The 27,888-nt window shown below is 37.1% G+C and overlaps 1 protein-coding gene across 1 annotated transcript; it reads right to left on the bottom strand.

Annotated features, from left to right (window-relative positions):
- Positions 1–2,200: 2,200 nt before the first annotated feature.
- Positions 2,201–10,762, bottom strand: th (tyrosine hydroxylase). Its single transcript, XM_030137487.1, is given in 14 exon segments — positions 2,201–2,896; positions 2,898–2,946; positions 4,730–4,863; positions 4,984–5,079; positions 5,189–5,245; positions 5,345–5,414; positions 6,527–6,662; positions 7,089–7,234; positions 8,250–8,300; positions 8,413–8,480; positions 8,597–8,685; positions 8,799–8,973; positions 9,958–10,161; positions 10,569–10,762. Coding segments are annotated over 14 exon segments (1,470 nt in total). The 5' UTR covers positions 10,653–10,762; the 3' UTR covers positions 2,201–2,785.
- Positions 10,763–27,888: the final 17,126 nt, after the last annotated feature.

Raw genomic sequence — 27,888 nt, 5'->3', positions numbered from 1 at the left:
GGCAAAACTTCTAAGGGAGAAGTATTATATACCAAAACACGCCCCTTACACCCACACCCCACCCCCTCGCTCCTCCTCTCTTCACGGTTGGTAAAAAAAAAAAAAAAAAAAAAAAAAAAAAAAGGTCCAGGAAGGTTTCATGGAAAAGTGCTTTAAGGGAGAATAAGCAAAGAAGAAGGAGAGGGAGAGTGAGAGTCACAAAATATGGAACAATTCCATAGGCATTTTCCACGTTTACGCACTGTAACCTACAATCACAATGTTTACACACAGGACGCAGACTGAACAAGAATAGCCGTAATTCCTCAGACTCCAAGAAAAATGTCAATGTCTCCGCCCTGCTGTAATTAAGATTAACATTCAGTGTGGAACCAATGTGGCCGAGGTTTGCGGCTTTCCTCTGACTCAGGTGTGGATGTATTCACTGGGGTCAGTATGTCTCACAGTGTAGTGAATATTGCCTGTTCCAGTTGTTCTCCTTGTAAAACTAAGGAGGAGAATGATGCAGCAGTGAATGTGAATGACTGATGCACAAACATGGACTGGTTTTGTCTGAATACTTGTTCACTCTGCTGCATCATGTAATAGAGAGGCATTACAGATGGTTAAACTGAGGGGGAAAACAGTGATTTGGCGAGCTATTATCAATGAATCTGTCACACTGTGGATGAAATAAAGTCACTGTTCTGTGTAAACCTCATCCAGATGTTGCACATTCAAGCATCACAAAACAGAATGGAAGTTTTTTTGTTTGTTTTTTTGCAGAAATCAAGCTGGAAAATATGAATGCACATATAATCTTGCTTATTCAATTCTTTCTTTTTCATAACATTGCTGGGTCCCTTATATAAATGTGGATTTTGCAGAAGGTAAATGTCTACACATGTCTTCAGAGGCAGACTGACATCTAGTGGTCCTCCACGGAAACACGCGTGGATGGAGATGGTTGCTTGAACTCTCAAACCTGCAGAACTTCTTTTTTTTTTTTTTTTTTCGGACCCCATAGCAACAAACATATATCTCCCATTGTGTCTAGAGTAAAAGAAAGTCACTCCATTGTCACCTCTGCCACATTGTAGGAACCCTCACACTGTTCAATCAGGTTCTCTAACCTCACTTTTTGTCTCACCAATGCTCTGTACATCTGATTTCAATATGCATTTTCTCTCTTTTTATTATTTTGCATTTCAGATGTTTATTAGATTGTTTTTAACAATGTTTCAGCTGCCCAATTGTGGTTGGAAGCAGCAGGAGAGCTCTAAGAAGATTTATTCCTGTAATAGGCTCATTAAGAATCTAGTGTGACTTCAAGATCAGGTAGGAAACATGTTACACTGCCCCCTCTTGTGGTAGACCTATGTAAACCATTAAACAGGCAGTCATTAAATAATAAACCTGTGATTCAGTGATTTCTGGAGGAGACATTAAATCAGTGTTTTTCAACCTTGGTGTTGGGACCCATGTGGGGTCGCCTGAAATTCAGATGGGGTCGCCTGATATTTCTAGTAATTGATAAAAATTTAAAAAAAGAAACCTACTAATAAAAAATATAAGGTGAGTTGATAGAAACAATCCTAATCCATAAAAGATATGACAAACTCTGAAGCTGAAACTGAAGCACAGTGGTTCTGTTTATCTGTCAAATGTTCATTGTGGTCAGTTTCAGATGCTGCAGCTCTTTCATAATTCATAGTTTAAGTTTTTATTTGTTCAGTATTAATTGTCAGCCTTGTAAATCCAAGCTGGACTGACTGTACATATCCTGACCAAGGAAAGTAAAATTCTCACTTTGTGCAGTAATCTACACCTGGATTTACTGCCTCTGTTCATTTACTTTACTTACTTTACTTACTTTACTTACTTCATAATAATATATATTATATAGACTAAATGTTGTTTAAAATTAATGTTTATTTGCAACATAGTATAGCAAACTATTACATGATTAAAAAAAAAAAGATAATAATAATAATTTTAGCAAAAAACATTTCTCTGTTTTGAATGTCTGAGGTCGCCAGAAATTTGTGATGTTAAAATGGGGTCACAAGCCAAAAAAGGTTGGGAACCACTACATTAAATGAATAGGTAATCTGTTATAATTCTATATAGTAATATGTATTTTTCTTAAGAGTTGAGGTCAGAGAAGCATAACTTCTATCTCTTCTTACTGAAACAGTGATTAATAATTTATGGCGCAAAGTATTTTCTTTTTATCTCTTTTATTATGCATTTACACTATGAGACAAAAACAGCATTAGAACTAAATCAGCAAATTTAAAGGTAATACCCAAACACTGAAGTAGCAGATCTGGAAAATAAAGCCTTTAACACAGCAGAAATAGACAATTTTCTAAATAAAATAAATATAATTTTGATATACACTTTAATATCTCTCATTACACCATTATATTTCTTTGATTTTTAAAATAATTATATTATATCCATTTAGTTTTAAGACATTCATGATCACATTTCCCTTGGATTTTAGACATATTTCTCAACAGACAACACAGTTTTGCTATTAAAGCATGAATGGCCCATTATTTTTATACACTGCAAATCACAAATGGATCCACATCCAGTGAGGCGTTAAACATCTTTGGAAACTTTGCCTTCACTGCAGATTGAGGTTCAAATGGTTGCAACCTTTATCAGTCACGACAAGCGACGATTCATTAGAAAAAGCATCATACTGGCGGTACACTACAGAGAGGTGAATACACTGGTCAATGGTCACACATCAGACGTCCAAAACACAGCGGAGAGAAGAGGAACGGAAACGTCATCATGACAAAACACTGAGGGCGTCTGTTAGCATCTTTAGCTCATCCTTCACACTTTCCAGGCCACCTTGGATCTTCAGCGGGCTGTCCAGGACCTCGATGCTGCTGGTGAACTGGATCAAACCTCACAGAGAAGGGACGCTTAATTCCAGCCACATAGGTCCTAGAGACGAAGATTCACAAAGGTCAAAAGAAAAGACATTATTCCACTTAACCCAAAAAACCTAAAGAGCCATCTACTGATCTAAACTGTTTAATACCTGTTGATCCACTAATCTTATCAATACATGTAAATAATTGGTGTAAAATGCAGTTTGTCATCTTTTCATGGTCATTAAATATGACCCATTTGGATGTACAGAGGCTCCGTAGTTACCATGGAAACACCATCATCTTCTACAACACAGGTGTCAAACATGCGGCGCAGGGTCCAAAACTGGCCCGCCAAAGTGCAAAAATGCAAAAATTACCCTGACGATATTAACAGTCAAGGGCATCAAACTCAAAAATTACAGCATAATAACCTAGAAATAATGACTCCAAATTTTCTTCTTGGATTAATGTGAGAAAAATAGTATATTATGCCTATAAATAATGCCAACGCCAATTTTTTCTCTTTGATTTATTGCAAAGAACATTAAATTCTGATATCCTTTAACAATAAAATGTCAATAACCTGAACAAATGTGAACAACCTGGAATATCTAAAGAAAAATATGTGCAATTTTAACAATATTCTGCCTATTTTGTGCCTTGGCAGATCTGATCTGTAATGCACATGTAGAAATCATAAGTTGAAGCATAACATTGATAAAATTGTACTTATTTTTCTTCAGAAATTTCAGTTTTTTCCAGTTATTCACATCTTTTTGTTTTGGATAGAAATAGTTTCATCATTTAATGGTATTTTTTGCACTAAAAAAATTGGAGTTGTCATTATTTATAGGCTATTATGCTATTATTTTACTGGTCCGGCCCACTGGAGATCAAATTGGGCTGAATAGGGCCCCTGAAAGAAAATAAGTTTGACACCCCTTGTTCTACAACATTGATTCAGCAGTAAAACCCAGTCACTTTTTGCAAATTTTTCTCTGATTTGATATAATAACCATTGAATTTTCTGAGCTATAATGAACATCTCCATGATCTATAAATTAAATATAGGGAAAAATACATGATTTACACTGAAAAATGCAATTTACAGTGGATAATATTATAATAAATGGTGAAAAATCACTTAAGAAAGGTGAAATAGAGAGAAAAATCCATTTGGGAACTGCCACAAAAGTAGCACTGGGTCTTAATGGGTTAATGTGATCTGGAGCTCAAAGGTGAAATCCTCTTTGAATCCTTAAAGTCTGTATGTCTTCAAGCTGTCTCATCTGCAATATTGCAAACCCAAATATTTCTCTTGGCTTGAGAAAACTTCCTACTGACTAGAAAAAGTTGGAAATCCCACAGCCAACACCCCTGTTTTAGTTTAGACTGTTGCATATGCATATAGAAAGTGGGATATCCTGCTTGTATCAGCACCACATAAGCAATGCATATGATGATATTCATAAGCCACTCTGTTTCATATTTATGTTTGCTACGCTTTCACAAACACTCCCATGCTGTATTCTTCTAGAGACCAAACACTGTCAAAACACTCACTAGAGCTACTTGTTTTGCAGGGTAACATTTGATGTTAGTGCCAAATAAAACTGCAGCGTTTTGCCTTGGTAAGAAGGACTACATTAGTAACAGCTGTCTTCTGGCTGCTATGGCTGACCTACAAAAGTTTGTGGCCTCAGGGGTTGGCTGGCTGTTCCATGACCTTGTCCTTGCATAACCCCTCACTTTCTGTTTTTTTTCTTCTTTCTCTCTCTGTCTCCAAATGTTTCCTACATTTGTATTGAATTGACTCTAGTCTACACACATGAGTAAGAAAAAAAAAAGAGTACCTGAATTTTTCTTTGGCATCTGGAAAACTCTCGGAAACAAAGTACACAGGCTGGTAGGTCTGGTCTTGATAAGGCTGCACCGCTGCTGCCTCCGGCTCAAACTCCCTCTTCTCTGGCTCATCCGACAGTGAGTGCTGGATTAAAGCAAAAGAAGGGGAAAAAAACATAACATCCAGGAGAAGCCAGCAGCTTTATTTAATGTAACTGTGTGTTTTTATTCAAGTAAAAGTAAGAGGAAACATGTTGGGACGCACCACAAGCTCTCCATAAGAGGACAGCAGTCCAGCACCGTAGGCTTTCACTTCACCATTCTGTTTACACAACCCATATTCCACGGTAAACCAGTACAGCTGACAGGAAAAAACAAGAAGAGGGAAAGAGCCTGAGAAAAACAAGAACTCTGTGGTGGATCCTGAATTCCCCTTGTACAGTGTGATTTACAGTTTAATTAAACCTTACTGTGGACAGCTTCTCGATATCTTCATCCGAAGCCCCCAGTGATGCAAGACCGAGGTTCTACAGCAAAAAAAGAAACAGATTTGACCAAAATATGCAATGCAAAGAATGTAATAGCCTATAAATCTTCTTGTCTTTTTTCTTGTAGTTGTTATTTACCTGTGAAAACTGGGCAAAAGTGCGATCGGCCAGCATGGGGACGTGGCCCAAAAGTTCATGGACACAGTCACTTAAGAAAGAGAGAAGGAAAAAAAGAGTTTAAGTCTCAGATGGGACCAGACTTGACCTAAATTCCTAAACCCAAACACATCCTTATCCAACCTGTGGCATGATCAGCATGTGCACAGCTGTAAATAGTATACACAGCTTTTTTGATTTGTCTTTATTTTTGTTTTTGCACTTCTTTTGCTCTTCTGTGCTTTGGTGCTTTGCTGTTGTAAATGTGGAATTTCCCCTTGTGGGACTAATAAAGACTTATCTTATCTTATCTTATCTTATCTTATCTTATCTTATCTGGATTTTAATTGTATTCCAATGTTGTGATAAAAAAGGCACTTTATACTTGGTGGAAACAATCATAATAAATAAATTTATTCTCACAAGTTACAACAAATGGTCATTATATGAGCTTTGTATCTTCTCACTTCCACATAATTGATATATTAGCATCAATACTGTATTCTTACATTGCATTCGGTATAACTATAGGTCTATCAAATGTGTTCTTTCATACTCTGACTCTTATCTCATTTTATGTACACCTGTAATCATTATCCTAAGTGAGGTTTTTTTTTTTTTTTTTGTGCTAGACAAATGTTGTGACAGGGGTAACAAAAAATACAAGACAACGCAAAAGAAAAAGTGTCTTTTGCAGTAAAATATCATTAACTGAGCATGAACCCAGTGTCTTCATCAACTGTCACTGATCCAACTCCATGAGTTTTACTGGTGAATCAATGATATAGAAGATGACGGTGTTTCCATGGTAACTACGGAGCCTCTGAACGTCCAAATGGGTCATATCTGATGACCATGAAAAGATGACAAACTGCATTTTATAACAAATATTTACATGTATTGATAGGATTAGTGGATCAACAGTTTAGATCACTTGATAGTTTTGATTGATGGTGGATGTCTGGGTCGTTATGGGTTAATTTTCATTTGCAGCTTTAATGCTTTAACGGCTATTTTTGATTTTTGAAGGAAAAATACTGAAAGGATTTGATTTATGCTGCGGAAACAAACTACTGATGTATGTATGTATGTTTGGATGTATGGATGGATGGATGGAGTAACAGTAGTATTGGCTGATATGGTCAGAGGTACAGGTGTACTTACGGTTCTGGTGAATGCATAGGAGAGGAAGCATGTCTGATGTACTGGGTACACTGGAAAACCCGGAATGCCAAACTTGCCAGAAAATCCCTGGCTGAAAGCAGACCTGCCACTGGACGCAGCAGGAATCCAGTACGCTCTGTATTAAAAAGAGGATGGAAGCAAAGTTTAACACTTGATCCGTGCACAGTGCATTCATGAACTGTACAGTCGCAAAAAAATATATATATATTAGACCATCAAAAGTCATCACAAAGCAATCAAGTACTAACTCCTGTGTGTATCATGTGACTAAAACAGACAGAAAAGAAAACATGAAATGCCTAAAAGCACTGTTTTTGGCAGTACTATTGATGTAAGGACTGAAGTGATTTTGGTAATTATTAAGAAAACATGGAAAATGTCGAGATATCAGCTCTGAAATTAAACTCTTATGAGCTGTTTTTGTTGTTATCATTATATTCGTCCAAACAAATGTACCTTTAGTTGTAGAAGAAAACAAGGGGTGGTCTAATAATTTTTTCTTCAACGGTACGTTCACCTGCATTTGTTGGGTTGTTTTTACCTTTGAGGAAGGACGACACATCTTCCAACTGGGGAATGTTGTCTGGACTGTACCCACAATGCCTTTCCAGAAGACGGAAAGCCTCTAGGTGTTCACTGCAGGCATGAGTGACGTATAAATCCCTCAGAGTTGAGTAGACTTCTCTCCTGGTTAAAAACATGGAATTTGACAATAAATATGAATGTGATGAACACAAAAATGTAATGGACCAGAAAAATAAATTTTGTGGGCATCTTTATATCAATAATTTAACCCATAAAGACCCAGTGTTACTTTTGTGGCAGTTCCAATGTATTTTTTTCCCTCTATATTTAACTTTTCTTAAGTGATTTATCACCATTTAGTTATAATATTACCCTCTGTGTTTTGAGTTTTTTTCAGTAAAATCATGTATTTTCCTGAATTTAATTTACTGATCATGTAGATGTTTATAAAAACTCAGATTAACGTTGAGGGTTATTGTATCAAAAACAGACGAAACTCAACAAAACGTGACTTTTTCAGCAAAGATATCATTAACTGAACATAATAGAAGTGTCTCCTCCATCCACTGTCATTGATCTAACTCCACTGGTTTCACTGGTGAATTGATGTTGTAGAAGATCATGGTGTTTCCACATTCATTACGGACCCTCTGAATGTCCAAATGGCTCTTATCTGATGACCATGAAAAGATGACGAACTGCATTTTACAACTATTATTTACATGTTTTGATATAATTAATGGATCAACAGGTATGAGACATTTTAGATCAGTAGATGATTTTGGTTGCTGGTGGATGTTTGGGTCTTTATGGGTTAAAATAAAGCTTTAAGAAATGTAAATAAAATAAAACTGATTTGCAAATTATTCCCGTCAAGTTATTTCTTATGTTTTGTGCTTGAATGAGCTCATGCTGCCACACTTTGACTGTTCTGATAGTGTCCTCTATCTGTAACTAATTTAGCAAAACAGCCATGAAAGACACATCATGCACCATCCTCAGAAACACCTCAGTGGGGAGTGAATGGACGCAGCAATGTTTTGATATGAAACAGCAGGATGGTCAAACTGCTTGCATGAAAAGCAGTTACAGTTACATTTTGATTTTATGGTTCTTCCATTTCTTCAGCTGTCACGTGTACATTATATGAACAGAATTTAAAATAATCATCTCTTACCATGTGCCAATCTCCTCTTCTGTATATTCCACTCTGGGAATCGTCTCACCACTGAGCATAAGAATAAGCAGACAAAGTGGCATTACTTTACAAACCCTTTTACATGTTTTTTTTTTTTTTTATGGATGTCTGTTGTAAATTCAGAGAATGCTCTGTATCTCACTGTCTATATCTGAAGGCAATGTCTCCAATCATTTTCCTTCTTTCTCTGTAGGTAGGATCTGTGTAGCCCTGTTAAAATCAAATATATAAAACCCTGATTACATTTTTCTGTTATGACATATCAGTCTAACAACATAAGAACCAAATTACAAAAATCTTCTGTCATTATATAAGTCTGTACTTACAGGATGGTCTTGATCTAAATCTGGATCAAATTTTGTGACCAGATGATGACATCTGTCCAAATCTGCGATTTTCTTTGGGAACCAGTGAACTAGAACAAAAAAAACAAAAAGGAGTCAGACTGTTTTTGTTATGACTTTTACAATACATAACAGATGTTTAGGAAAAGCTATAATTTATTGTTGCGAGCTATGATGGTGTTACATTTGACTTCTTTGGTTGTTTTAACATCCTCTGCGTTCCTCTTGATGGAGCTGATAAGAGTACTGACGTCTGTGAGGTGAACCTCACAACGGACAAAATACTCCAGGCCCCCCAGGCTGTCTTTAACCTTCCGGCATGGTCGAGTCTCCAGATGGTGAATCTTAGCCTCAAAAGTCTGAAACACAATCACCACAACGAAGCATGAACTCAGATGACAACTGTGTAACACTGTCCCACAGTGAGACGACTATTTGGACAAAGGTAAGAAGTGGAACAGTTCTGTCAGGAAAGTCAGCACAGACACAAACCTGCTTTCATACATTTTAACATCCTTATTCCCCTCATAAAATAAATAAATAAAAAACAAATAAAGTTATAATGATTTGTATGTTATGTCTATTCATTTCTCACAAATATAGATGTATCTTAGATGGATAAAATAACAATAATACAAGGAATATAATTTTTTAAACAAAAGAAATGCGTATTTACCGCCCAAAAAAAAAAAAAAAACTTTAACCCTTTCATGCACAGTGGTCACTACAGTGGACAGCTATTTTACAGCTGTTCTATTCATGGATTTTGTTATTTTAGTTCCATATGAGCCAACACAGTGGACGCTCATGCATCATCCCATACACTGTAGTTCATATAATTACTGTAACTTTGCTGTTCTTCATAAATTTGATCTGCACTAACATGTTTGAGTGTAAATCAGCTGCTTGTTGTTTTTTTTTAAACATAATGATGACAAAAGTAAAAGGATTTTTTTTGGGTTAAACAAAAAACCTTCCTGTTTTTTTGCATATTATCTCCATGAAGTGAGTAATGACCAGTATTAGAGTATGTTAAAATGTGAGAAAACATCATATTAGCTGCATTAAAAATGTTTTTATTTCATAGTTTTCACACAGTATGTCAGTAAAGACGTTTCTTCTCTTCAAAAATTAAATGCATGGTGTCGAACTGAAAGGACAATTTTGCAACTCCACGAAAAAGAGGTTCATAAAAACATGTCAATCACGTTTTTTTAATGCTTAGAGGAATAAAAACACTCAGTAAAAAAAAAAAAAAAAAAAAACTTAATTAAGGCTCTCATAATTCATGCATGAAAGGGTTAAAATTTAAGTTTAATTTTAGTTTTCTTATGACATCCCACCTCGAAAACTTTGAGGGTCCGTGACAGGGCAGGGGTCTTGGAGTTCCTTAACGTGAAGAACAGGTTGAGGAGCGCTTTTCCATCATCCTCCTCAAATACGATCTGTTCACTGGCCTCTGCTGCAGAAGCTGCTGCAGCCGCCGCTTCTCGCTCCTTCCGGGCATCCTCGATCAAACTTTGTCGTCTACCTAGAAATCTGGGAGACTGGTCCAAAAGAAGGGGAAAGAAAGCAGAAGTTTGGTGGTGACCGTGAGTCTGGACTCAGAGGAATGACTGATGGATGCGCATTGGAACACCCACATGTCCTAAGGTGATTTAAAGCAAAGCAAAGACCTAAATGGAATTATACAGTAATTGCCATAAATTTTGTGGTGTTAATTTTAAAATGCTGCAGCGCATTTCCACCTGAGAATAAGGTCTAGTGCGTAAAAGGCGCCGCCGGTGGTGCGTAATGGTCAACTCACCAAACTCTGTGCGTAATGCAAAAACTCCCCAGTGGTTTTATGCCAAAAAAAAAAAAAAAAAAAAAGACATGCAACAAAACTGCAAAGCAAACATTAAAAAAAAACAACACTCAACTGATTTTTGTGCGTATTTATGATGCCTCTTACCGTTATGGAGTCAGACCTCTCCAGCTCCGACGCTGCTCTGCGGATGCTCTTTGTAGAAGATGTGGAACTGCTCGAAAGGGGCATTTTCACCGCTGAGGTTTGGTCTGCTGGATTGTCTCTATTCGTCTATCAAAGTGTAACTGGAATGACGGGGTAGTCGTGGAGCTCACCAGACCTCTCAGGCTGTGCCCTGCGCTCTGAGCTTTTCTCTTTTTTTCCAGACAGATTTCTCTTTTTATGGGATCATTTGTTTGCAGTTTCTGACGTCAAACAGGTTAATCCTGATCTAATCAATCAACGCGCAGAATCTATCACACCCAACCATGCACATGCTCAATTATACAACCTATACACAAACTTACTGTGTTTAAAGTTTATTTAAAGTTTAAAGACCAGCCCATATTCCTGATGTCTGATGAAAATGTTGTTAGGGCTTATAAAAAAATGGAAGGGATGTACAAACACAGCAATTAGGGAGTGAGTCTGTATTTATTTATTTATTTTTTTTCTTATCACTGTGACAAATTAAATAAAACTAGCAGCAGTCCTTTATCTACATGTAAAAAAAAAATAAGTGTGATTAATACATCTGCTGCATTATACCCACTGCCTTTTTATAATTATTTGCACTCTTTAACCATATGCAGGACTCTGTTATGTTTAATGTTATGGACTGATTGTGTTTTATTGTTGTTTTCAATGATTTTGTCACACAGTGCAAACCAGTTTCCCCTTTTCTAAAAATAACTCCTTTTCGTTGTCATATCCTCTCTTTTCCTTATCTGTCTTTTCTCTTCTGGCACCACACTTTGATCCACTTCCATCTGTCATCTGATCTGCCCATCATTCCATCATTAATACACTGTAAAAAATAAAAAAAAAAATTAAAAAAAATCCTGTTTTTATGGAAAAAAAAACTGGCAGCTGTGGTTTCCAGAACAATACTGTAAAAAACACATCCAACTGTAAACATATTTACAGTAACATGTAGATGTAACATTTTAAACATGGAGATTTAGCATTGGATTTAAATGGTAAGTGGACTGCACTTATTTAGCACATTTTCTCCACCTTCATGGTGTCTAAAGCACTGTCCAAATCCACCAGGTCCTACTGGGACCAATTTAGGGTTCAGTGTCTTACATGTAAACTTTGACATATAGACAGTCAGAGCCAGGATCTGAACCACCAACCCTTTGGTTATTGGATGAGCCGCTCTACCAACTCTACCAACCCATTAATTTACAAATTTAAAATGTTACATTGTTAAATGTTTACTTTTTTATAACTTTTTTATATGTCTATAAAAAAGCAAATACATCGTTATTTCAACACTATGGTCTTGCAGTTTAAATGGCACCACATTGTATTTCAATTTACAGTTTTATTTTCTAAAAACAATAGAAATGCATCATTTCTACATACAAATCTGGTTTTGTTCACATACTCTTCCTGTAAGAACTACAGCTATATTTGATTTAATCATTAACACAAAAACCTTTTCAAATAAACAACTTTGCATTGTATTGTCACTTACAGTTTTTTTATATTGCAATTTTACAACTTTTTGGTGTTAATTCTACAGTCATTTTTTACAGTGTATTCATGCAGCTTCTTCACCCTCACTTTCGGTGACAGTGTCTTCTGAGCGTTTCTTCATCTCCTTCCTGCCTTCCTTTTGGATTTGTGCCGGACTAGACTGGTCTGCATATGCCATTGATTCAGTAAATGTACCCCCCTTTTGCTTTTTCCTGCATCTCTGCTGAGTTCAGCTGTGTTTCCTGCAGTCCTGACAACACTGTAGTTATCTTAAGACAATAATACAAGCCCTGACCCTGGGGCTTTACATAAAGGTTAGATCACAAAAAGTCAACTGTGGAAAATTAAGTCACTTTATCAGCTCAATCCAATCTCCACGGCTCCTCACAAATTAGATTTGAATGTGGGAAATAAAACCAGATACGCCATAGGGAAAGAAAGAAAAACACATCGTTTTCCTTTTTTGTGCCAGTCTTTCTGTTTCCTACCTCATCACCAAACACATCAAGTTAATTTGCACCGCTTTTGGCTGAGGACTTTGCTGGTTAACATGATTGCAAAGTGATGTACAGTGCCTGCAGGCAAAGGGACGTAAAAGGATTATCTGTGGACCCCTGGTCGTGTGCTGCCACAGTAGCAACCTTGCAAGGGTACAGAGGAGGCAAATGGGTCCCAGTCTGACTCTTCCCCCAACGTGAAAGCTGAAAATACTAAAGAGCACTGCTGTAGCCCCGGGCACAGACAATGCTGGTTCGTTCCTTAATTGAGGGATGACAGAGTGAGTATGAGGAAAGAAAGATAAAGCAAAAGACAGCCACCGTTCTCTACAGTGGAGCCTTTTTTTCTGCTTGAAAACAGAGTAACTTGGTATATCTATGTAGAAATGAATTGTTATGCTTTTTTAATTGACCTTTATCAAGTGGAATAACATAAAAGACTAAGCAACAGGCAGGAGCTTGACATTTGTTTTGAGAGATAAGAACAATGACCAATTTTATGCTTTGACTCAATCATTTCTTTCATGTCCAATAAGAAAGCAATCACATACCCTGACAAATTAGACAAATTCTTTAGTGATTGTTAAGTTATAATGAAAATAAAAAGTTAAATTACTCTTAATAAGTTGTTAATTCCTGAAAAGAGTAATGTTAAATAGTAGAAAAGCTCTTATTATTTGAAAGTATTGTGTGCAGTTTGTTTAAATATTTGCTTATTGTAAGTTTTTCCAGGAAAAAAGAATATAATTGTATTCCAAATCACAGGAGACCTACTGATTGTAAAGTAGCCCAGGTTTATTCATGTTCAACCAAATTTAGTGTGTCTGAGGAAGGACAGTGCAGCGATACAGGCTGAACTGGGGGGGTCGAGATAAACTGATTGTCCTCCTTCTCATCCCTCCAAATGTCTGCTTTCCTCTGTCAGCCCAGTTCATCAAGGCCATAGTATGTAACTGGTTGTTTGCAATTGCCTGGAGAGAAAGATTTCCCGATCTTTCCTTCCCTTAATGTTTTCTTCTTATCTATCTCTAAGCCTGGCTCATATAAATTTATTATTTTGAACCCTTAATGGTACAAGTGCAGTGATGCAGTCTGGTGTCGTGTGTAGACTTGCATAAAACATCATAAGAAAATTTTCCTTTCATATTTTAACCCATAAAGACCCAGTGCTACTTCTGTGGCAGTTCTTAAATGGATTTTTCTCTATATTTAACCTTCCTTAAGTGATTTATCACCATTGATTGCAATAGTATCCTTTGCATTTTTTCAGTGTAAATCATGTATTTTTCCTATATTTAATTGACTGATCATGTAGATGTTTATAAAAGCTCAGATTAAAATTGAAGGTTATTATATCAGAAACAGAGAAAACTGAAGAAAGGGAAATTTTTCAGCAAAGATATCAATAATTGAACATAAAAACAAGTGTATCCTTCCAGTGTCATTCATCAAATATCAATGTTGCAGAACAGGGGTGTCAAACTCATTTTAGTTCAGGGGTCACTTTCAGCCTAATATGATCTCAAGTGGGTCGGACCAGCAAAATAATAGTGAAAAAAGTCAAATTAAATTATGATAATGTTAACATCTACAAAAATCGGAATAACATGAACAACTGGAAATGTCTTAAGAAAAACAACTGCCATTTTAGCAATACTATGCCTCAGTTTATCAGTTTTTCATTTACACGTGTGCATTACAACTTACATACAATCACAAATACACAAAACATTTAATAACAAGCAGAATATTGGTAAAATTGCATTTACTTATCTTAAGACATTCCAGGTTATTCACATTTTTTGTAAAATAAAAGTTTTTTAACATAAACATTTTCATGTAATTTTACTTTTTCACACTAAAACAAAGAGAAAATTTGCTGTTTTCATTATTTATAGGTTTAATATGATTGTATTTTACTGGTCTGACCCACTTGATATCTAATTAGTCTGTATGTGGAATCTGAATTAAAAGGATTTTGACATCCTCGACTGTTAATATCTTCAGTGTAATTTTTGTATTTCACAAATCCATCGTATGGGCCAGATTGGATCCTTTGGTGGGCCGGATTTGGCCCCTGGGCCGCGTGTTTGACACCTGTGTTGTAGAAGATGATGGTGTTTCCACGGTAACTACAGAGCGTCTGAATGTCCAAATGGATCATATCTGATGACCATGAAAAGATGATAAACTACATTTTACATCAATTATTGACATATATGGATAGGATTAGTGGATCAACAGGTATTAAACAGTTTAGCTCAGTAGATGCTTTTGGTCACCAGTGGCTGTTTGGGTCTTTATGGGTTAATGTTAAAATAAGAGGGACCATATGGACCAGAATTGATCAAGCTTTATCTATTTACCCTTTATTTAACCAGGAAGTCCCTTGAGATAAAGTCTCTTTTTAGAGGGAGACCTGATCTACAGATTTCTTTCCCTTTTTTGCTTTCACAACATTCACTGCAGACAATGATGACCTTTTGAACAGTAATGAAATATTGTATGAAATGAAGCTCTTACTCTTTCTGATATTTTTTTACCCCTAAATGCAAAGTGTGTATCATCACAGTTTCATAGGACCACAGTGGGAAAAACAAAATGCCATTCATATGCATCCTTTACCGTCTCAAGAGGTTTTTATTGAATATTATCCTCATAAATGTTAATATTTTAAAGGACCTTCTGATCGTCCTGAAGTCCGCGTTTGGTTTACGTAGTTCGGCTGACTCATCGTCACCCCTGAGTGGACTCCCATCAGCGCCTGGACCAGGTATCCACGCTACCTTTTGTTTGAAATGTTGCACTTGAAGAGTGTCATTCACCCCTCTGTGTTTATCCAATTCCATCTTCTTTTCGGGAAGTGTCAGACGTGTGCACAAATGACACCAGGATGATAATTATTACAATTATGTATTGATTCAGCAGCAGCATTGTGGCATTGTGAGTGTCAGCTTTTCCCTGCATAATTGTGGGACTTCAGACGGACTAATTGCAGCTAACGCGACCAGCTGGGCTATTATTCATCATCCTCCACATTTCTTTTCTTTCTCACTCTCTGCTAAACAATGTTAGTCACCTTTGTGGGGGTCATTAGACTCATCCAATTGATGAAGAGAAGAGGAAACAAAATAAATGTCTTATTAATTGCAATAATGTGGGGTAAACAACCTCAAAATGAGCATATCAGGTTCTGGTGTTTATAGGACTGTTGATTATTTTAGTGCAGTTTGTGTCTACATGTGTACTTAAATTTACATGATTATTATGGCTATCATTGTTGTATAGTATGACAGATGTTCAAAGGAAAACCTGTCCACAAATTGCCATGTTTGTTTTGCTAGAAAAATTTAGCTCAGAAGAGGTTGTACAAAAAAAAAGGAGCTTTCCAGTTGTAATGCCTGGTGATTGTCTTGTATGATAAACAGGTAATAGTGCTGCACCCTTAAAGTTGGATGCTGCTTGTACTACACAGTTGCAACCATATGATCTGCAGGAGTTTTATGTTGCTTTTTACTTTAATTTATTCCCCATGTATAATTGCACAGCGTTCCCAAAAGTAAAAAGAAAAAAATAGCAGATCTTGGATTAAAATTGTTTTATTCAGTCAAGTATAAAATCAGTCAAACTCAGTATATTTTAATGGCTTTAGGTTCACTTTATTGGCCTGTCTCTTGCTTTAACACAGTATCTGGGCATCTGTGACTGGCGATGACTGTGATTGTTTTTGCATGTGTCAAAATACAGCTGCCAAGTGGAATGACTAATCACACAGAGTGCTTCTCCAATGCCTCTGTCTACATGTGTAATTTGACAGCGGTGGTATAAAGTGTTCTGGGGTGGGCGAACGGCTGAGCGACTGATGCTCAATGGTCTGTGTCGACTGCCGTCATCACTCTGCTGCCATGGTGGATGCTAACTACAGCTGTGAGTGTGACACAACCCCATGAATTACCGGTGGTCTAGAGTGACCCTGTCACAGTTCACACTGTCACCAGAAATAACATTTTCTCATTCATAATTTCAGCCCAGTTAGTGTAGCTTTATACACAAAGGTAAAACAAATTAACACAATTTGCAAAAGCGATTTAATGTGGTTGCAGTATGATTTAATAGAATATGTTGATGGAAGGTTTCTAAATTGAGGACTATGACTGAACTGCTTAAAACAAATTGCTTCTGTTTGGTATTGTGCATTTGCTTCTTTGAAATGGAACATTAGGGAAGGAAAGAAAAAAATACAATTACAATGACAAGTAGATGTTTCTGCAAATTGCTTTCAGTTTGTTGCATAAGCATTAAAGGAGAAGCAGAGGTTTTAATTTTTACAATATTTATTAATATTTATCTACCATGCGTGATCAGTGCTCAGGGCAACACGCTGTGCCTCTTTCTCGCTCTTTACGAAGCAGCATGTACTTCTGTAAATGTCATATCTGATAAGTCTGATTGGCGACCAGATGTATCCACATATCTACTATATGTGTCATGTCACATATGCCCATTTGGTTAAAAAACCATATGAGGAGTTAGAAGTCCTTCAACAATGATTTCCATCAGTCATCATAAGTGGTCTGAGTACTCGTCATTTACAGATCAGGTTATCCAAGGAATGTGTCTAATGTAAAAAAAGACATTTGATGTCTACATTGATTCCTATATTCAACTGTTTTAGTTAAACAATATTTGCTCACTTCATCTGAGGGCAGTTTTCACTCTCATTCATACTGACGGTTGAACTTGTAATGCTTTTTCTGGTACCCACCACACATCAAAAGAAGAAACTCTTACAACTCAGCACTTCTCATCTCTGACCTCCCTCAGTTTTCAGAATCATAAAGCTGTTTCCAGATAAGTAGTCTAAGTACCAGGTTAAAGTCTCATTCCAACCATTTGTCCTGTGCCGGGGTCACAGAAGCAGCATAATGACGTTGTAACATCACCCATTCCCCTTCCAGCAGTGACACACAGTTCTGTGTGGCTGGAGAGACTCATGATTAGATTTACCTTTATTTAATGGGCCCATGCCATTAAACAGCCTGGAGGCCCATGCTACAGCAGCTCATGGAAATCAGAGCTAGAGCCTTGGATAACCTCCACCTGTAGTTACCATATGTCTGTACTCTATACTATAATAAACCGTTCAGGCATATATGCAAACCAGCCATTTCCTCCTATAACATATTAACCCTTTATAGGGCACTCATAGAAATACTCTGAAATTTAAATTTTCAGCCTTAGTTTGTTATTGGAGGACCTAACAATACTTTATTACTTTTGTAAAATTAAAAAAAATATATATATATTTTTATGTAGAAAATCAAGGTCAATGAATTTACAATATTTGGTTCCTTACACGCAAAAAGTAAATATAAAAAATACAAGAAAAACACATTAGATGAAAGGAACATGTATTTTAGAACATTACAACAACATAAGAGCTGATCCAGTCACCTTTCAACATATTATTACATTGAACATCATTCCTTACATACGTACCATTACTTCATGGTACCTAATAAAGCTGTTACACTCACTGTTCATGCAAAGATGGACCTTACAGACCACATTTGACCTGAGATTATTGCCTCGCTGTCCTCACTGTAACTGTTGCTGTTACTATCTTGTAATGTGTGCATAAATGACCAAAAATAGTCACTTGCCTTATAAAAGGTTAATCCTCTTTACATCTATGTCCAGTTGTTTAGTTATACACTAAACATATGTTTAATGAATATTCAATCAGGAAAATACTGACATGTTGTAGAACTGTTCCATAAAAGCCATGAATAAAACGTCCATGTTGCTGTTTAAGAACATTTATGTTATCGACAGACATTTACCCTTCACCCCAAAAACAAATTTGACCCGTGATGCCTGTAATGTAGTCCATGCTGAGCTCTGAAGGACCTCTGCCTGCAAGCACTGACAGCACAACCCAAATGTGGCATCTGCATTACGATTAGCTCCAGTAAGTACTAATCAAAGACTGACAACTTGGACTCTAACCATTGCTCCACAGCCCCCAGTTCAGCTGACTGCAGATAACTGAGTCATTGTTTTGGTAAAAAAAAAAACAAAAACAAGCCTACAGCAAATTCACTGCCCAGCAGATACTCTCAGAATTTGGGGGTCACTGCTCATTTTAGTCTAAGGACACACTGGATAAAATGTCCCTCTAAAAACAAGTAAAGAAAATTAATACAAGATATTTTTGCTTGAATTAAGCAAAAGAAAAATCTGCCAATGGAACAAGTGAAAATAATCTTGGAAAGATTTCTTGAAATAACATTTTCAAGATCTATCGTCTAAAAATAAGTCCTTAGATTTCACTGAAAAGTTGCTCTTTAGGTGATTATGTTTTATTTTAAGTGTGATGAGATATTTTGACTAGAAATGTGAAAAATGCACTTGGTAAGATTTAGATTTTTCCAGTGCATACAGCTTTCTGGAACTGTACATATGTGGACAATTCCTGTCTTAGATTTGAAAGTCCTGTCTTACAAAATCAAATCGTCGTCTTTTTCTGTCCTTTGATACCACAGTTCCAAGTCAAGGATCTATTTCATATGGAAACACTTGGTGATATCAACCTGTTACAGTTGTATATGGCACTATTTCTAGTGCTTCTTGGTGCTGGTAGAGTGAAGCAGCATACTCTGTAAAAAAAAAAAAAAAAAAAAAAAAAAATCATAATATGAAGAAGTGAATCTTTCAGACTCAGATGAAATATGTTAATCTGTTGGGGGCACTCATGTTAAACTTTTAAAAGTCCACATACATCTTAGGTGTTTGAGGTCTTCAGTAGGAGGCAGTGTTTGTGATTTTCAGATGTCTATACTCTGCTTCCTGTCTTCTCTTGATACACGCACCAATAGTATGATATTAGAATATTTCTAGATGTGGCAGGACACACAGTAAAGTCTACTGTGAACAAAATGAACAGGGAGGGAACTAAAACATCCATTGCAAACTGTAGGGGGTCCAATGCATGTTTGTCTTAGTGGATGCTACTGCTATTTCTCTATGGCACGTGTCAAACATGCAGCCCAGGGGCCAAATCCAGAACGCCAAAGGGTCCAATCTGGCCTGTGGGATGAATTTGTGAAATGCAAAACTTACACTGAAGATATTATTAATCAATGGTGTCAAAATCATTTTAATTCAGCTTCCACATACAAACACATACAGTCCAATTAGATTTCAAGTGGGTCAGACCAATATAATATTATCATATAATAATGACAACCCCAAATTCTTTCTTTGGTTTTTTTGGTGTAAAAAAATAAAAGGACAGGAAAAAGTTTACTTTACCAAACTATTCTTTTACAAAAAATGTGAATAACCTGTACAAATATGAACAAACGGAAATGTCTTAAGAAAAGTAAATGCAATTTTACCAATATTCTGCCTGTTACTAAATGTTTTGTGCGATTGTAATGCACTTGTGTAAATGATAAACTGATAAACCGAGGAATGATATTGTTAAAATTGCACTTGTTTTTCTTAAGACAATTCAAGTTGTTCATCTTATTAAGATTTTTAAGGAAACTTTGTAGATGTAAACCTGATCATAAAATAATGTTACTTTTTTCACTGTTATTATTTAGTGGTTCGGCCCACTTGAGATCAAACTGGGCTGAATGTGGAACTGAACTAAAATGAGTTTGACACCCCTGCTCTATGGTCTTCATAACATCATGGCCACCAGTCTTTAGTCATTGCTGTACATTGGCTACTACATGATGTTTGCCACAGACCTGGGACCCTCCCCAACCATAAACTCAGGTTGGAAATCTTCTGAACGTCACCCATCCGACATGCTGTCAGGGTTAGCTGCCTTTCCAGGACATGGTTTCCTTAGCTTCATCCTCAAGCCTGTGAGTCCAGGTGTGTGTCCAAGTGTGTGAAGTGTTGCAGCCGCTGTGGTGGGGATGAACACTTATGAAGGAGATGGAGGAGGAGGCAGGTGCAATCCCAGAGTAGAGGAATAGCTAATGTAGATGGAGCTGGAGCTGCAGTGGAGGGAGAATGAGTGGGTGTGGTTGTACCAGTTGTGTCAAACTGAGTGATCTCCTCTGCTCTGTCCACATTACCAACTGTCACCAAGCTGTTCTGACTGTTCTTGTGTCTCCATTTTGGTAGCCAGTGAGGATCTAGAGTTCTTTCTATGTCTGTCTGATGTTCTACTATAGGTTCATTACCACTTTTTTAGCTTCAGTTTCCTATGACAGATCCTAGAAATCCTTGCAGGTCTGTGTGAATGATAATTTGTCAGTAGTATCTGACCTCAAATTAAAACAACTGACATTTCTGCATCACTTTGATATTGTGTTCTTAAGAAATGAGTATCAAAGGATTATAAAAAAATTACTCTAATATTGTTCAGAAGTATGAAATGAAATCCCTGATGGCCAAAAATGCCCTTCTCTGAAAGGCACAAGGTACTGGGAATACACAAAGCTGTCTTGGCCTTTGCCAGGGCTCCTTGGCAGGTTATGCTTTGTTGCTGTCTCTTCAGTGTGAGGACTGAACATCTACGTGCAACATCCAACTCATCTGTTTGTATGTGTGGTTGTAACCACACATCGTCTGTTCCCACATTAACTACAGGAATCTCACCACTGTCCGTTTTATCTGTTTATTTCTCTGATATTTTTTTGTTTGTTTGTTTGTTTGTTTTTCTCATGCCTATACTTTTTATTGCTTCTGCTGTAATGCTTTTGATGTTTTATGTAAAGCACTTTGAATTGTCTTGTACATGAAATGTGCTATAGAAACAAACCTGCCTTGCCACTGTTGAGGTGGATGAAGAGAGGAACAAAGACACAAGGATGTCTGTTGATCTTACCCAAAATAATAATAATGGACTGGATTTTATATAGCGCTTTTCTAGACACCCAAAGCGCTTTACATTATTGATCCATTATTCATTCGCTCTCACATTCTCCCTCTGGTGGTGGTAAACTACATTTGTAGCCACAGCTGCCCTGGGGCAGACTGACAGAAGCGTGGCTGCCAATTCGCGCCTACAGCCCCTCTGACCACTACCGAACATTCATACACATTCATACACCAGTGTGAGTGGCACTGGAGGCAAGGAGGGTGAAGTGTCTTGCCCAAGGACACAACGGACTGACTAGGATAGAGTGGGATTCGAACCGCCAACCCTTCGATTATTGGACGACCCGCTCTACCACCTGAGCCATGGCCACCCCAAAATGTTGTCTTCTAGCTCCATATTCCTTTTTCAGTTCACTGGCAGCTTTAATGAATGACAGTTTTTCTGTCACTTTCTTTCCCTCACTTTTATTGAAGTGTTTCTCACACTTCTCACACTCACAAGTGTTTCTCCTCTGGTTGTGGTGACCACTGACCTGGTGACCTTTAGAACTCTTCATGTGGATTTCCATGTCTGGGACTTCTCAGATAAGTTGAGAAGGGTCTCCTATTTCATCTTCATGTGAGCCCACAACACTTCTCTAAAGTGCTGGGTCAAAAAGACCTTAGTTTCCTGACGGTCATCCCGCCACCTGACTGTGGACCCCAGACCCAAATTAATCAAATGTCTTTGGAGCTGTTGTGATTAACTCTACAGAGATCCATGCATGTGTCCTGCCCTATTCCACCAGTGGAAAATGAACTTTCCATCAGCTTGAAAGTAAAGAGGCGTCGCTGAGTTAGGGACCCCATGTCCCTGAACAGACTGAAAGCAGTGGAATGCTTCACAGTCATATCTAACTTTTGTCTCTGAAGGTACCAGTGGTAACTGCATTTGTTTTCATCTCTCCATAAGAGCCTGTAGGCCTTCCATTCTCCCAGTGGACAGAGTCAGTTGCCCATAAGGAGGAAGTCGAACTGGGCTGTAGTTCCCTTCTCAAAAGAAAGCACAGAACAACAAACAGCAGAGTGTCTGGGACGTGAAATGAAATGAAGTGAGGGGCAAACTGCCTCTAACCTGCCACATAACAGCATTTAGTTAAGGCCATTAATTAACATTAGGAGCCAGCATTCAAATTAAATGCATTTGCACACAGGAATGGATGAGTTAACGCTGCAGCTAAAATAGCCTCAAAAACTTTTGCTGTTTGTGTTTTATAATCACTCTTCTAAATAGCTCCGTATTGGTAAGCTGTTACTACACTCATTAATACATATGCCCAAAGGGTTAATAATTTAGTAACCTGATGCTTTTGAGAGGACATGTCCTCTTCAGACATTGTTGTCTTTTTGCACAGTGACTGTCAGGATGAGGCTTATTTAGTAATTACTACTACAATAGAGGACATCTTCTTTGCATCCACGTTTAGCAAAACAGCCTCTGTGTAATTGACCGAGGATGAAATCTATGACACTGTTAAAAAAAATCAGCCTCTTCTTTAAAATTTGCACAACAGATGATTCATACTGAGTACAGTCCAAGGTGAACGTAAAACTTGGTCGTTTTGTCTGAACAGAACAAACTTTAGGACAGAGAAGTGTAGTGATTTACAACTTTAAAAAAAGAAAACATTTTATACTCAACAGATGTAACTAGTTGCTATTAGTATTAACTATTTATCCTATCATCAGTTATTACAATAGTGCAACATGAATGTTAGTGCATCCTTTAAAGCAGTGGTTCCCAATCTTTTTTGTCCTGTGACCCCATTTTAACATCACAAATTTCTGGCGAACCCAGACATACAAAATGGAGACTTTTTTTTTTTTTTTTTTTTTTTTTTTGCTAAAACTAATTTGTTTTTGATCATGTAATAGTTTGCTATACTATGTTGCAAATAAATGTTAATTTAGATGACATTTAGTCTATATAATGTATATTATCATGGACAAAAGCGGAAAATCCAGGTGTAGATTAATGCACAAAGTGAGAATTTTATTTTCATTGGTCAGGATATGTACAGTCAGTCCAGCTTGTATTTACAAGGCTGACAATTAATACTGAACAAACAAGAACTCAAACTATGAATTATGAAAAAGCTGCAGCATCTGAAACTGACCACAATGAACATTTGACAGATAAACAGTAACACAGTGCTTCAGTTTCAGCTTCAGAGTTTGTCATGTCTTTTGTGTATTGTGATTGTCTCTCTCAACTCACCATATATTTTTTATTAGTATTTTTTTATTTTTATCAATTACTAGAAATTTCAGGCAATCCCATTTGAATTCCAGGTGACTCCACGTGGGGCCCCGAGCCCAAGGTTGAAAAACACTGCTTTAAAGGAAACCCTAAACTGCCAGAATATGAATAAATCCAGATTTGTTGTCATTTTTTGATGCTGAAATGACAGGAGATGGAAAAAAATAGTCTCTGATTTTCAAGACACACAAAAACATTTGCCATTGTGTGTGTGTGTGTGTGTGTGTGTGTGGGGTGGGGTGGGGTGGGGTGGGGTGGGGGGTGTTATAGGTGCTATGCGTCGTTGTTGCCTTTTTGACTAAAAGGTTTAGTTGCTGTTGCAGAATAAAAGTTGCAGAGAGCACAGAGGACGACAAATAGAAAAACAAACAAACAAGATGTCACGACTGTAATTGCTTATTGGTGCAGATGAAAGTAAATTGCACTAAAATCTTGTAAAGTGTGAGCAGAGAAGTCAGGCTGCCATAAGTTGGATCGATGTCTCTGTTAAATTTGTTACGCATGCAGGGCCTTCTGACACAGCCACCTCTGAGGAGATATAGTAGTTCCGTTTGCCATTTTTCATCCCTAACCCCCCACCCCCACCCCACCCAAGACCACCTCCTGTGAATAATGACTGCAGCTGTGTCAATGGGTCCGTTGTGTGCGCTCTTGTTTGTGTGTCGTATTTTGATGGCTTTTTACAGTTGATGTGTGTGTCTGTCTGATTATGGTGTGCAGATAGACCATTACCCATGCGTTAGAAGGAGAGGGGCTTAATGGACGGCGGAGGATGCAGGAGCAGGACGCCTCATATACACAGCCCAGTGCTCCTGACCATATCAATACAGCCATCTGGGAGTTTGGCCACTTCATTCACAAAACCAATACCCTGTGGGATGAGGTGAGCCAGCGTGTATGCTGCTGCTACATGTTCAATCAACGGAAAAATACAAGTGGAATCATGACATCCACTTTCAGAAGGATTTCAGTTTGTGGTGGGTGTGGGTGTGCTTGCGCATGTGTTGGCTCAAGTGAAGAAAAACAAAGAAACAAAGACATAGAAAGAAAGACAGCAAACAATAAGCCACTGATAAGAACTTTTCAAACCAGGATTGTTTTACTCCACTTTCTTTTTTTTTTTACAGATATAAGCAAGAAATGTCCTCCATCTTTACACTGAATAAGTATTGATTTGGTATTATTCCACACATCTGTCTACACCGTACATGTTCCCATTTCAATCAATGCTAATAACTAATCAATGCATGAAAATGTCATAACTACATTCAAAGGTTAGTCATTACTTTATGATTTTACCCATACATTTCTATTCATGAGCTGGAGCTGATAATAGGAGGAATTTTGCAGGAGGCACAAAGGAAACTTTATCAATGTGTCACCAATTAGACAACTAATGTAATGAATCTCAAACATAACATCTGTTGAGGGCTTTAAGATCTGTAATAGTTTTGGATGTGGGAAATTGAGAACAAACTAATCCACAGATGATCAGAAACACACATTCAGTCTAAATTAGCATCCAATTCTAAAAATAGAATTAAAATTATAAAGGAGGAAATAAAGACTTGAAGTTACGAAGTCATAAAATAAAAGAAATAGATGAGATAAAGATGATCAGAAACACACATTTTCTATTATTATTTGTGATAGTCTAAATTAGCATCCAATTCTAAAAATGGACAGGGGGTTAAAATTACAAAGGTAGAAATAAAGACTTGAAGTTACAGAGTCATAAAATAAGAGAAACAGATGAGATAAAAATGAAGTGAAAAGGCTGAACAGACAGACAGTTAATACTTCTGTTTGTGACAGATAACAGGCATTTGACCGATACAGGTTTGGGTTAGAGAGAAGGCAGATTAGGCTTCGGGCTGTGCTTGTTGTTACATCACTAAAGCAGAATGGTCATAGAGGTGGTGAACTCTGATCTGTGATTCCTCCGCTGGGGATTCAAGACAAACCACGACCTCTGTGGAGTACCTGGACTGGTGATATCTACCATCTACCATCTACCCATGTGCAGTGCTTCTTGCTGATTAGATATAGACCTACACATTTTGGCTACTATCTACCCATCTGAAAGCTTCAACCAGACTGTGATAAGGGTTTATCTTGCTCTGTCTGTATGTGCAGAGCAAATATGGTCACCACTCACAGAATTAAATATATGCATGCACATTAAGCCACCAACAGCTGAGGACCATTTGACCAGACAAGAGATGCACAAGTGTACATAAGATCTAAACAGCCAGGTGTGTGTCAATGCCCACTCAGGAGCTGGGGATAAAAGACTGTGAGGGGTGTAATGTGGGAGTTGGGGACGTTGTGATGGGCTGTAAAGCAGCTGAAGACATGAGCTGCAGGTGTTGCTATTGTCTTATCAGTCCAGCGTAGTAGGGAGGGTGGTAAACCTGTTACAAAAGCCTTTAGATGACTCAATCGGAAGTCACTTTTGTTGTCTGACTTTTATGTGGAAATTCACCCACATCACACTAAGGTTATAGGTCACAAGGTACTGCAGCACATGAAGCCACTGTTTCCATTTCAAATAGCACCACAATCACACTTCCAAAAATAGTGATTACTGTACTCTTGTTTCTACATCCTAAGCGCATCCCAAATGCTACACAATCACATTTGATTTCCTCTGTGAGTACAGATGCTGCTGGTAAATGTCACACAGTGACAGGCACAAAGCCTGGTCACCACTATTGTTCCCGGAGGGGCTCCGGTGCTGTCACTTCCTCTCAAGTGTGTAGACGTTGCAGTGGTTGATAGCAAACAGAAATAATGTCAGATTTTAGTGTCTTTGGTACTGAACAGCTCATTTCCGGAATAAAAAAAAAAAAAGCAACACAAAGATAGTAACACAAAGATAAAAACAAAAATTCTTCCTGGAGCAGTGGATTTGAAAACTAGACAGTAAAAATGAACATCTGGTCACAACTGAGATTATCAGTTAGATTTGTGACAGGTTTTTTGAGCGCTCCAGGTGAAATATTTCTGATCTCAGTTGTGAATAAATGAAAAGTGAATGAAAATGACTTAAAGCTAGTCACACTTCTATGCACTTTGAAAAATGTCTGTCAAACATATTTATTATTCCCCTCATTTTGCTTTAGTCACTTCCCATGTCACATCGAAACACTAATGTTATGTGACAAAACATCTGTCATTCAGAATGACCAACCCACCACGCTGATACACTTTGATAATGCCTTGTTTTCAGTTATTTTTTCTTTCAGTTCCATTGTACAGAAATACATTTTCTTCTTGCTGTAAAATATTTTTAAAAGAATAATAAACGACACCATAAACACATTATACAATGTATGCATGAAGAGTATGTTGTGCGTGATCACTTATATTTGCTGGGCATTCAGGCAAAAATTTTTACGTCTCATTAAAATAACTTTGCCACATTTTTACTTTTTCAGACATTTTTTCAACTGTGACAGCATCCATCACTGTAGAGTCACGACTAGTCACTGTTTGCTTTGAGGCATGGATGTATGAAGCCCTCTTGTGGTGTAAACATGTTCTGAGGAGGCACACACAACATGTATCAAAAGACCAAACCTTTTTTCCAGTCGTTGGAATATATTATAAAAATATGAATGTACAGTATTTGCATACATTTAGGCTTTACTTTTAAAGGTAACAGGCAATGGAATTAAGTTATTAAACTGTAGCACAAAAGGTGTCATACACTATTTAGAATTCAGAAGAATGATATTGCCACAGCATGTCATGTAAAATTAACTACACCAGTTTTTATTGTATTAAATTACATTTACTGAGTTACTAATTGTTAAGTTGATTGCACTGAGAAATCTTTACTATGTTTTTATTGTAATACTGATAAAAATTTGTATTTTTGCAACAAATAAATGAACAAATACTATCGATATATTTTTATTTATTTTGTTTTAGTCATATCTTTAATTAGCCTTGGCATGATTGCTTAAGTGTATAGGCAAAACCTTCAGTCATTCATGTTATGTATTTATCATATTTTAATTGTATTTTAATTGTATTTTATTGTGTTTTAATGGTATTTTAATTGTATTTTATTTGTACTGTTTATTTGTACTTTGCACTGTAAAGCACTTTGTGACTCTGTGAAAAGTGCTCTATA

Source organism: Sphaeramia orbicularis, chromosome 6 (genome assembly GCF_902148855.1).
Source record: "Sphaeramia orbicularis chromosome 6, fSphaOr1.1, whole genome shotgun sequence".
Lineage (NCBI taxonomy): Eukaryota > Metazoa > Chordata > Actinopteri > Kurtiformes > Apogonidae > Sphaeramia > Sphaeramia orbicularis.
Note: the sequence above shows the minus strand (reverse complement) of the source record. Positions and strands in the feature narration are given on the sequence as shown.